Below are 12,880 nucleotides of genomic sequence, written 5' to 3' on the forward strand. Positions count from 1 at the left end.
CCTAATCAGAGATGTATGTGAGAACAGTGCTGCTACTTATTCAGCACTTTCCTATCTACAAAAGGAAACTCCAGAGAGAACCTGGTTTTGCACTGGCTGGAGAAGAAAAAGAAAAGAATAACCTACACTCACACCAGCCTCAATTTAAAGTGATATAGAGCAACAAAGCTGGAAAAGATTCAAAGATATTCCAAGTTCTTCTGTGCTTCCTCAAACTCCTCCTACTTCCTCAGCTGAAAAAAGGTAAGAGGGAGCGTTCATCCATGCAGACAAGACAACACATGAAGAGCACTGGTGGTCCAAGGCATTGTAGGCAGCAGCTGCTCTGTCACCTCTGCTCTCTGTCAAGTGCCACAGGTTGAAGGTTAACCTATAAAGGTGAGTGTTTGTCCTTGTGTTTAAAGGCTCCCTCCCTAACATGTTAGATATAAATTTATATGAATACATCTCATCAATTTTGAGCTAAATCCTCAATGGTTGTAGACATAAATTGCTCACATATCAATAGGGTTTCTGTCCTGAAAACACAGACCCCCATCTGTAAAACACACTGACAGTGCTTTATAATGACCAACAGACAACTCTTGGGAGAAATAAAATGGGGAGTTCAAACACTACCCAGCCTTGGTCTCCCTGATACTACAGACTCTCAGGGATATCTTGAACAGTAAGAACAAGAGAAAACATTCAAGCATGTTTAAGTCCAGGACTTGGACTGACAGCTCCTGATCTAAGAGTTGGTATCTGCAGGAAAAAAAAAGTTAAATGTACTTACTTATGCCTCCACGATATGCAAAGATTCAAGCTCCAGGTTAGAGAAAAAAAATTAATATTATATTTGGTGCAGTATCCTGATTACAACTGAAAAATCAGGGGGCAACAAGCACTGGGAGCATATGTACTTGTTTGCTAGCAGCTGATTCCCATAAACCTCCATATGGCTTTTTAAATACAGTTTCTAATAACAATTGAAGTTTACAGTTGCTGTGCATCTGGCAATAATGTAGATTTTATTTAAATAGGGATTGTTTAATATGGGAGGTTTTTATGTGAGACTATTACATTGAAAGTATCCTTACTCTGTTCTGTCAAACCCTTTCAAAGCATGGTTATAAATGACACAGGAAGAGATTAAGAGGTGGCTACCCCTCCTGTGAGGCATAACTACTGACCACACATCCATTTTAATTCACTGAACTATAAAATAAGATCGTGGCTAAGAGTTTAATGTACTTCACTTTGTTCCTGAAACAGAATAGGAAAGCATTCACAATCAGTTGCCACATCTCCACTGGGTAAAGCTGGTAACCTCCAAGCAAGGGGCAGTGTTTTAAACCGTTCAAAATAGATTCCTTGCACCCATCCAATCACTCACAGAGCTTAAACATCAGCACTTGTATGCACCATCTTTGCTCTTTCCAACACAAGGCTCCCCTTAAAGCATTCAACCACACATTTAAATACACATTTTAATTTAATTTCTCCCTTAACTATGAATGCTTAGCTACTATTACCTAAACCATTAAGGCACAGCTGTCAACCTATGGAAAACTATAAAGATATGTTCTGTTGCCAATACTTTCATTGTCTTTCTGCACTTTTCTTGATGCACTTGAAAATTTATATAATAAAATCTAAGACATCAGAGAAAAGCAACAATATAAGATCTACTTTAATCCATCAGTAAATTGTAGTAAATTATTGGCAAAGCATTATCTGGGACCTTTCCAAATGGCAAAGGACACAACATGCATAAAGGACAAAGTTATTTAAGTCATTGCCTACATATTAATTTCAGACCAGTGGAAAGTCTCTAGGATCCAACACCATTGTATCTCTTTTATTATTTTTTTAAATGAGCACCAGAATAGAATAATGCTATAGATGAGGTTCTGCAGAAGGTACTGGAGAAAGATGCAATGACTCAGAAAGACTGGCTGAGGAAAGTTAAGCATTCCAAGGGAAAAGGATGGGCTTTCAAAGATGAAAGTAAGGTTTCCTTTCAACTGAGGTCAAAAGAGGAAGACAGTTTCTTGAATTCCCAGATCCAAAGGCCTAAAATGCCTGTAAATCAGAAACATTAGTAGAAACATCTCTACATAAATCACTCACCACACCCTTCCTAATATAAAGGTTTACATTTTCTTCTCCCTGAGAAATCAGGTGCCTCTCCCCAGTCTTTGAAGGAAAAACATTAAGCCTCAGTGAGCTGCAGAGAGATTCAAAACTCCCCTTCAGCACAGTTCCACTAATTAAGGTCTACAATGTTCTGATAAGTGTTACTGAGATATTCTGTCTTCCCTGCCTCCCCCCCCACAAAAAAAAACCCAACCCAAAACCCTCTTCCTTAAGACATCCAAGCAAGCAGGTAATATTAAAAGAGATAAAGTAGGAGATTGTCTTATTTCAACCTTACCCATCAGGAAATTAAGCATCAGGACCCATTTTTTAAGTAAAGCAGTAGGACAGTTAACACCAGAAAAGGAGACATGCCATGTTTACACAGTTATTTAGCATTGTAAAAATGAATCATCCTGTGGAAATACCCTTTTTTTCTCTTGCAAACAAAGCCACTAGCATGGACAGTATGTCTCAATCTGTATGATTATAGCTAGTTAAGCTGAATGCCCCTCAGAAGGAAATTATTTAACTGAGAATACTGTAAAAAGACAATTTTCTCTTTAGGGCTTTCTATGGAAGAAGCAAGACAGTGTCAAAATTCACATCTCCATCTCTAGGTCCAAGAAACTAGATGACCCTTCATAAGAAAATCAAACCATGACTGTGCTGTAAGATGCCACTGACCACAGCTGTGCTGGTTAATGGAATGAACCAGAGGGAGTTCAGCCTTACTACTGCCCCAGCCCCAAATAAATGCTCAGTTAGCATTATTAAGACACCAAGCTATTGAAAATAGTTCATTCCCATTTAACAAGCAGTGAAAGTCAGAGAGAAGGTCAGGGCCTCCAGTGCTGTCTACAGTATATATCAGTGTGTACAGCATATATCAATGTATACAGTATATATCCATATTGAATTCTACCATGGTGATTTGGAAGCATTTCCCACATTTCCCACACAGACAGAAGAGGAATGTAATGAAATGAAGCAGTAGGAACTAACTGTTGATTGGTTTCTGCTTTGTGAGAAGGGGAAATAATTTTTTTAACTAAACCATGTACAGAAGTTGGAGTAATTCAGAAATTAGAAAACTAATGTCATCAATAGTTTTTTGCTGCTTCCTGAAGACTACCTCTAGTCTTGCTTGCTTGCTTACAGCATTGCATGTAATTAGAATTGAACCTGCTTTCTTTCAAAACTTCAAGTATTTTCTTGAGTTACAAAAAACACAACAATACAAATATTTGTCCTGATGCATATAACTACATTTTGGCTTTATACTTTAAACTGTGAGTGTTGTTTTAAAGATCTTACTGCTCCCAAATTATAATACCTGTACAAGTAATTTACCAGTGACAATTTAATCTAGATTCACTGACATATTGCTAATAAAACAGCTAAAACATGTACTACCAAATGATTGGAATGAAAAGGTATTCTTGAATTCCAGAGAGGCAGTTGTACTGTGGAGGTCGGGGTGAATTTTTATCCTTGCTGGTTTTCTGAGCAGCTCTTCTAGAAGCCACTCAAGGTGCTGATCCAGACCAAGGCCTTCATATATGGCCTGATTCACCTGAAAAAAACCTTCAAGGTGAAGCTCTGGCCATTTTATAACATCAACTGATTTCACCCTTCAAAGCCCTTCAAAGCTGACTCATGCCAAGGGTGAATGGATCCTTACCTTCTGTGACCTAGGAATTTGAAAGGTTTGCATGTAAGGAACTGTAAAACAACACTGCATGCAAGCTCTGAAACACCAGTCAAATAATATGCATATTTCCTTTTTGTTTGACAGAAACATATTAAGTTCCCAGTTTCTCCATATCTTTTATAGCAAGAAGCATCCATTCCCCACATACCTCAAGAATTAGTTCAATATGAGCACATTTCATGTGCTAGCCCATAAAGCTCACTGCTTTTTGGTGTGGCTGAGATCACAGTGGAGAATCACACTTTAATCTAAATTTCTAGCCTTATTTTTGTTGCCATCAAAACCATAACAAAGAGCAATCTTCCTTTTTGAACTATTTTTATTTTTTTTTAAATAACCATCCTTCCATAGTGTTTTTTTTTTTTAATGCTATGTTACTAAGTATAAAGAAACAACCATTCTGAAGGAATTTGTTCCTTACAAATATACGTTTTTGGGTTTAAATCATTTATCCATAATGGTTTCTCTAAACCACACACCAATAAGGCTCTTCCTAAAACTCCTAAAAAGAGCCTAAAAAAGGCTCTTCCTAACTTTTTAGGAATTATTATTAGAAATGTAGCAAATTAATAAAAATCAATGCAATTTTGGAAATAAAAGCTATTGTTATAAACAATAACCACACTACTTGCCTTGCGTTAAATAAACAAAAAACCTTTTAAAGAATTTAAATTCTGCATTATTATCTTTTGTTAAATCCATCACTGGGAATCTACGCTTGTTTCTCTCATGCAATTAAAAGCCCCTAAAATCACTAAATATGACACAAGGGCACAAAAGCACAGCCTTTCCTGACTAATTAAAAATTCACCATGGGTATTCCAGACATTACCAAATTGTGCTGTCATTTTCCACTTGAGATGTTACATTTGTCTACCATGCAAATTTTGTATTTATTAATAATTTCAGCCATCCTGTTCCCATTCTCAAATTTGTCTAAGTTTATTTTATAGTATCTTATTTAATTCTTGTGCTCAGTCTGAGAGTGCTGTCTGGAATTCACAGTCAGTAGTTCTGACCTTATTGATTAGCATTTTCTCTGCTTAATAAATGAAATTATAGCTGTAATTTTAATAAAAACAAAAGTATACTGAAGCCTTACCTTCACCAGTTCTGTATACCCAGTTTCCCTTGCTGTCCACCAAGGCTGAGCTTTCAGTCCCTTGACATTGTAGAGGGAGCGCTGCCAAACTGATGCAAAGTGACCTCTTTGGTATCCAAGTTCATACCACTTGTATGCCTAAAACATTGCAGTGTAAACAACCAAATTCATTTCAGCCAAGCTCCTACAGGAAAAAAGTAACACTTCCTGGCAAGGTAGCAGACTGTCTCTTCAGATGCTGGGGTTATTCTTTCAATAAATTGTACTAATGAATACTTTAAGGAAAAAAAACCCACAAACAAAAAATCCCAAATAACAAAATAGATCAGCTGGCCAAGAGAGTCCAGTGCAACATTAACAAAACAGGATAATCTTCTCACTACCATTCACATCAAATATGGGCTTGTAATTCATGCCCTGTCCTTGGACTTGGAATATCTAATTGTTTCTCATCTTGGTCAATTTAATTTTCTGTTTCAATCCTCTACCTACAAGTGAAAGATGACTGTGTTCTGCTGCCAGTGGAGATGCTGTGATGACGACTTGAAGTGTTAATTGTCTAATACTTACATGCACATGAGTTTCTTCAAATGTTTTTCACCACACCCTAACTGATCCCATGACAGAAACCTGCTGAAGTTAATATTGGACCTTTCCTCGTCTTTACTCTCCCTTTACACAACTTATTTTACCCCTGCATAGCAGCAAAAAAAGAAAATTAGATTCTTGGAGAAAAAGATCCAGCATTTGTAGTACTGTGAGAAACCACATGCAGAGAAAGTTATACAGAGCTGCCTCCTTCCTGTCCAGCATTGCTGCTACAGCTGCAATATTTCAGACAACATAACTTAAAAAAATCCTCCAATAAACAAAAAAATAAACAACCCCCCCCCAAAAAAAAACCAATCCAAAAAAACCAATCCAAAAAAACCCAAAAACAAACAAAAAAAACCTACCACAAACTAAAAAAAACTCAGGACAGCTAAGTAGGGAAATATGAGAACAATAATTCCAGAGCCGAAGGACTGAGGCGGGCAGCAATCCATGCCTTGAATAGAAACTGGTGAAAGTCCTTGTTGAGAGTAGATTTTGTAAATTTTCTTCAGGTTTTTGAAAAATGTGGTACTCTGATCTTTATAAGTCTCCCAAAGTATGGAGCAAAGTGTGCCAATACATTTTGCCCTACAGTATTTATTTGAAGTACACAAAAGTAGCGTGGGTGAACAGAATAACAGCAGATCATATATAAACTGTCATCTTTTCCTCCCTAGAGAAGCTCAGTAAAATTGTGCATGGGTCAAAAAAAAAATAAGGTAACACATAAAGGTAATACACAATATATCTTTAAATGTTGATGTTATTTCTGTTAACTGTCTGAAACGGAAGCATTAGGATTTATAACATTTGTTCCCCAAAGTTGAAATACCAGTGAGATATCAATAGATGGTTCATGCTGACTGCCTGCACTCAATGGCAGTGTCTGGAGTTAGCCCAAATGATAAGGGGAATGAATTATTTGTTTTAGCCCCTGAGTGATGAGTATGAATGTTGCTGCTGTTTAAGATACATCAGCTATAATTATGATGTGTAATACAATTAATTTTTATTTATTAGAAGAATTGTGCTATGGAAATTGCCTTTACCAGGATGGAATAGGGACAGGCTGCCTCACTCATCCTTTCCATTCCCAAGACTCAAAAAATTTCTTTTCTCATGCAGGTCTTGGCAGGGAAACATGGACAGCTACAACAGTGTAGCTCTCCTTTCCAGGACAGAAATTGTTTGAGATGCACTCAGTTTATACATTCTGTGTGAAGAGTGCTTTGTTGTGTAACAACTTCCATGGTTTTAATTTCTCTTTTCTTAAGCCAATATGGCATTTTATCAAATTGTAGTTGGAAAGGGCAAACTCAATACTGTTCCCCAAACATTTCCCAAGGCCACATTTATAATTCCTAATTTAGCTCTAATAGATGAATATCTCCCTTCAACAAACCTTCAGTGATAGCAATTTCACATCTAACTTAAATATTGATCTGTTTCCTTGATTAAATCTTGAAATTCAGCAAGTCTAGCAAGGTCAGTGAGGAAAATTTAGCTGAACAATGGACTTTCCACTGATAAATTTAGAAGTCTCCTCTATCCCAAGAAGTTCATTTGTCATTAATTAAACTTTTTCTACAGCAGATTTGGCCATTAACTCCATAAACATTAACATATAATTATCCTGGGGTTAGAGATGCTGTACATTAATTACACCTGCATGGTATTAAACAAATGGCAATGGGATGTTCTAGGCTCAGCAACTCAACCCAGAATGTCTCAAATCCCAAATGTACAGGGATTTGAGAGAAGGAGACAGAGTCAGATAGAGTGTGAAAGCAGACTCTGTGTGTGCATGTGTTTCTAAGTAAAATGAAGTAAACTAATTCTCACTTATAAATGAACAATTAAAAAAATGTCATTGGAAGTGTATTGAGGGAAGGCAATCTAGCTTAAAATTCAGATATTACATTCTAGATCTACTGTATGTATAAAGTATTGTAATAAAAGTTCCAGGAATTATTAAAAAAAAAAGGTAAACTGATGAACTAGACTTGAGAAAGACCACATACAGTGGCTTCACCACAGCCCACTTGTCTGCAGCTCATACTGGAGAACCACCTACTGACTGGGCCACAGCACTAAAGGGGTCAGCTATTTTTACAGTTTTTTAGGTATTAATATTGCACACATTACTAGTTAAGTAATTAAAAAGCAGTGATTTTCATGGCTATTTCTACTCAGATTTTTTATGCTTATTCTCTTCATATTTCCCACCAAGGAATTGGATTTTTTTTTTTGCTGTTGTTTTTAAATTCATGCCCATATTAAAGTCCTTGACTAATCAGAGTCTTCAAAAAAGATCCTTTGCTATCCTTCCATCACTGTAGTGCAAAGTCATACACTTAAATTTCACTTTTAAGTATAATTTGATTTCAAATAAACAAAAGAGAAACTCTTATGGCTTCCAGCATCATATGCTTGCTTTTTTTGGCCTCTCAACAGACACATAGGACAAATTTCTGTTTTCCTGATTGATTTGCTAATTTAGTTATGGAAAAAAATTTCAGAACTCAGCCCACACATTCAGTCCTCTCATGATCCTCTTTTATCTCAATCTCATTGGTGCTTTTTCCTTTGAAAGAAAGGAAGATTTACAAAGTAGTGTTATACAAGAACTTCTATATAGTAATATACATGTAACTGATTATTTTAACTCTCATTAAAATCTGTGTTGAAAGGTGATATAAGCAGAACACAGTTTCTAGAAACATTTAAAATTTTTGTAAATTTTTAGCCCCTTGTTTCAAACTGCCCTATGCCAGCTTCAACATTTTCAGTAAAATCTAAAGCAAGGGATGCTAACAGATTGTATTGTAATGCCTACAACTGATTTTTTGCTGTTGATCATCTTGACTTCTACTCACACATGCTGGATTGTTGTTGCAATCAAACTACTCTTGTTTGCAACATTAAGCCCATGATTAAATGCTTTCCTGGAGTCTGCAGCCACTCACAGATTTAGATTTTAAAGCAAGAACAGGTTAAACATGTACCTCTTTGTCTCCCATTCTCTGTAATGCGTCACCCAGGTGAAAATAAAAACGTCCATCATCTGTGCCAGGGTCACCAGACTCCAGTCCTTCCTAAAAATTACATAAATAAATAAATAAATAGAAATGAAAGATGTAAGTAAACCTCAATAGGACTTCTAAAAGAATTCATTTGATTGCTGTAAATAGTCTGTCAATCCTGTGCAAGAGACAGGCTATGAAATTAGGTAAAAATGTAACCACCATGGTAACCTGGAATTTAAGCTGAATGACCACAATATGCCAGTAGAAAATCATTGAGAAACTTTACCAGTTTTCCAAATCCCCCAGCCTCTCCCTTCAATCCCTCCAAGACAGAGGCATATTCAGAGATGGATACTTGCCCCTAACCCTATAAACATGTACACAAGCATTTTATACAGCTGGATCAAGGTTTTATTTTGTAGTATTTCTTCCCAAACACTCGGAAGTATACGTAAGGCTTCTCTGGATCTTTCAAGAACCTTAGATTTGCAGCATACTACCAACCTCAAAGAATTTGAGGCTCAGAGCTCTGTACTTCAGGTTAACCATTAATAAAACAAATACTTGATGTTTAAGAATTTATGATTTTCAATGTACAAGTTTGTTCCAGTTCATAAGTAGTGATACACCAGTATAACTCCAACAAATAACTTAAGCAGTGATTTGTAATTAGCACATTTCTAGTCTGACACATTTTATACATTCCAATTCTACTGTTTGCTGGTAAAACATTTACTGTGGGTGAAAAAGTACCTGTAGATAAGGTATGCTCTCTGCTATCTTGTTTTCTGCCTTCAGGATGAAGCCATAATGTACTTTGGCAAAGCCATCATTTGGAGCCAGACTTAGAACCTGTTTGAGAGAAAATGAATTAAATACACCTGTATGAATCTATGCAAATTAACAAACCTGTATACATAACACTATTTAGTAATGCAGTTGTATTTTCTTCCATTACAGATTCTCAGGTAAACCCTTGGCTTGTCTGTGCTTTCTTTTCCTCATTCACTTTTGTGCTTTCTCCAGACAAACCAAACTTTGAAGTCTCAGAAGTAAAATTATTTCAACAGAAATTTCTTTATTTTTCACTTGTCCTTTTCTACACTTGTCTCTTGAGTTATAGCATGTTTCAATACAGAATTAAACCCACTATCAACAGTTAAGTTACTTATTCCAGGTTGGACTAATCAGAAGGAAAGTAGCTACTCTTGAAAAAATCTGCAGCAGAAACATACCTGAAATAGTTTTAAATTAGACAGATTTCCAGTGGTGGCAAACAAGTTTTTGCAGGAGAAAATACATGAAGCATAACAACTACAATTCAGAAAGAAGCTGCAATGTAATGCCAGCATCGTGAGATGGGGATGTGCAAACCCTGGAACACCAAGGGCACTCTCAGCAGAGTGGTGGACTGGAGCACTCTCTGGAACAGTGTGCACCTTTCTGGCCATGAGAAGAAGGTAATAAAAAGAGTACTGCAGCAGTGACTCAATGTGCTTTCACACTAGAAGGCGATGGATAAATTATTCTTGTGTAGTTGTGGGCTGCACTCTTTGACCAAGACCAAGCATGCTAAATTCAGCTAAAAGATTTTGAACCAACAAGATTCAGATCATATCTGAGTTTACAAACTGGTTTAATTTTGCAGAAAAGGGAAACTCATGGGAAAATGTCCAGAGATGGATATTTCATGGGGACTGTGGAAGAGAAGGATATGTGAGTACAGGGACAGATGTAGGGAAGGATCAGTGTACGGGGCAGTGTTTCAGGGGAAGGAAGTGTGAAGCTGCCAACCTGAATTCTGAAATATGCACCCCCAACACCAGTCAGATAATTTAAGTGCATTTGGTCTGCCTCAGCCGAGGGCAAAAATTAGAGAGAATGTCTTGATCTACTTTCCAGCTCTGCATTTCTATGATGTCATTATATTCAATATAATTTGTAGCTCTATGCAATATCAATTACATGGTTAAGTTAATCTGTTTTTACATCTCTTCTTTCCTTAAAATAAGGGTGGACAGTCTTATCAGGATAGACCCCCAGCATGTGAGGACCATCACAGGAGCCTGGCAGGCAGTGGAATTACAGAGGCTGATATTCACTGAATGTCTAGACAGCTGCTAATTGCAAAACAACAGACAGATGAGCAATTTCTCTTGCCTAAATCCATTTTTGAAGCTACTAAACTTATGCTGTGGATAAAATGCCTGCATACATTATAGTTATTTCCCTCTGCCTTTTCCAGTCGCTGTCTGACATAATTTTTCAATCAAAATAATTACAAGCAAAATCATAAGAAGTTTTCTGGACCAATTTCTCTCTTTTCTCAAATCTTAAACACACCAACTACATCCAAGCAAAACCGAAAATCACAGCCATGAAGGTACAAAATGTTATGAGTTAAAAATAGCAACATTTTACTTCATTTCACAGAAAATGCTTATTATGAAGGAACAAACAATTTGAGAATCTATTGGAAGTCCATGGTATGAGACATTATTAGGAAAAGTACCACAGTAAGGATGAGCTTGATCCCTAGTATAAGACTACACTACCACCTTCTGCATCTTATGCCTTTTGACTACAGGATTCTGTGTATAATTATTTTGATCCAAGAATCTGTACCTGCAGGGTGAAATGAAATGACTGACAGAAATATTTATTAGCCACATAATTTTGTTACAGTTTCTTTAACTATAGGACAAAGCTATCTGATTAATTAAGACAGAATAGAATTTTCTGTATTACGGTTCATTTAAACTATGCCGAGTTGCATTAAGGAATGATCTACATTCAGAGCCCCTAAAGAGAAGCAAAGAGATACAATCAGCAGAAATTACACTGGAAGTATTTAATGTAAATTGTATTACTCTGTTGCTGTTGCTGCGTGCAATATTAATTATGTTTAGAAATAAGTTTTACTAAACTGTTCATAGCCCATTAAATATTAATCATGAATATAGAAATTAACCTCTGGGGCTATCAGAGACTAATTAGCCATGGCAGAGTAGTGTGTTAATGTGGATATTCTGGTTTTGGTACCTGAGATAGCTCAATCAGAGCTGGCTTATGCCTGTCTCTGTAATGCTGCACTGAACCATGCACACATGCCCCAGCATGGAGGCAGAAAAAGAGATATTAGCTGAGTAACCAGTCCTACAATGTTCTCTTTTGCTGTGTTTTTTTTTTTTTTTTTTAAATAATCTGTGGATGTTTGAACCAAAAATAGTTCTAATTCTACCAGGACTACTTTTAAAGTTGTGTTTTCTTTGAAAATAGAAATAGTTCTGAATTCTACTAGGATTATCCTTAACATTATGTTTCCATGTCCCTAAGTGAATTCAAAACAAAATTATTTAATATTAGAGGCAAAACTGAGATCCTCTCCAGCTGGACACCATTTTCTATCTGTGGTTCAGCAAAAAATTCTGGCAAACACAAACTAGAAAAGTGTATTTTGGGCAAGTTATACTATACCACACTACAGTTGGAAGCAAAAAATTCTCTTGGTCTGAAGTTCAGTGTTTATATACATTGCTTCTGTAGCTAAAAGAAGAAACATATATTAAAGACTTTTAAAATAAGCTGCTAAGATGTTACAAATTTGGAAAGAAAAATAAGACTTGACTGGCAAATAAGTAAACTAGCTATTAAATGCAAAGCATAGCAAAAAGTTTTCATCTTCTAGGATTCCCTGGGCTTCTATTCAATTCCTTGGAGATTATGGAAGCTTGGGTAGGTCTGGTCTGAAATGGCATGTACTGTGATCCCAGAGCAGGCCATGTAGCCCCTAAGCAATCTGCCCAAAGTCATCCAAGAAGCCTTCAGTAGAACCAAGAACCAAAGCAGCTACACATGAGATTCTCCCTGCTTCTTTGGGTATTATTTCTTAAAATCCTTAGTGTAAACTTATCCTGAATTACAACAAAAAAAAATACATTATTGTGTTGGAATTCAGCCTGAGTAATACCTAAAATACAGACAAACCCACCATGATTTTTTAAAAAATTAATCCAAATCCTTAAAAACATATTTATCCTCCTTTTACAATGACAGAACATCACTATGCTCTATTCTATTTCAGTGTTAGTGAACTGCAAAACAGAGTAATTACACTGGATAAAGAAGAATGGAAACCAGTATGTTAAAAGCACACCAGTTGCATATCTATTCTTAATCAGAGCCCTATGTATTTCTTCTGAAGTATATAAAACTCAGTATCAATGTAATAATATAGCAAATTCATGACCTTCCTCCATGTATAAAAATCCCTGTGATTATTGAGAAATTCTAACAATTATGTTGTTTGCAACAAAACACTGAATA

At 36.2% G+C, this 12,880-nt stretch overlaps 1 protein-coding gene across 7 annotated transcripts in view; it reads right to left on the minus strand.

Moving 5' to 3' along the window:
* The window catches only part of ASPH (aspartate beta-hydroxylase), a 114,424-nt gene that overhangs the window by 18,129 nt on the left and 83,415 nt on the right, over window positions 1-12,880 (minus strand). For all 7 annotated transcript variants that reach the window (XM_071420075.1, XM_071420060.1, XM_071420066.1 and 4 more), the window contains 3 exons: window positions 9,308-9,406; window positions 8,534-8,623; window positions 4,935-5,072 (listed from right to left, as the gene is read on the minus strand). In XM_071420075.1, the coding sequence (XP_071276176.1) occupies window positions 4,935-5,072; window positions 8,534-8,623; window positions 9,308-9,406 (327 nt within the window). The remainder of the gene's footprint in view (window positions 1-4,934; window positions 5,073-8,533; window positions 8,624-9,307; window positions 9,407-12,880) is intronic.

This window comes from Agelaius tricolor, unplaced genomic scaffold (genome assembly GCF_023055355.1).
Source record: "Agelaius tricolor isolate 1412-34295 unplaced genomic scaffold, bAgeTri1.0.p SCAF_2, whole genome shotgun sequence".
In the NCBI taxonomy this organism is placed as follows: Eukaryota; Metazoa; Chordata; class Aves; order Passeriformes; family Icteridae; genus Agelaius; species Agelaius tricolor.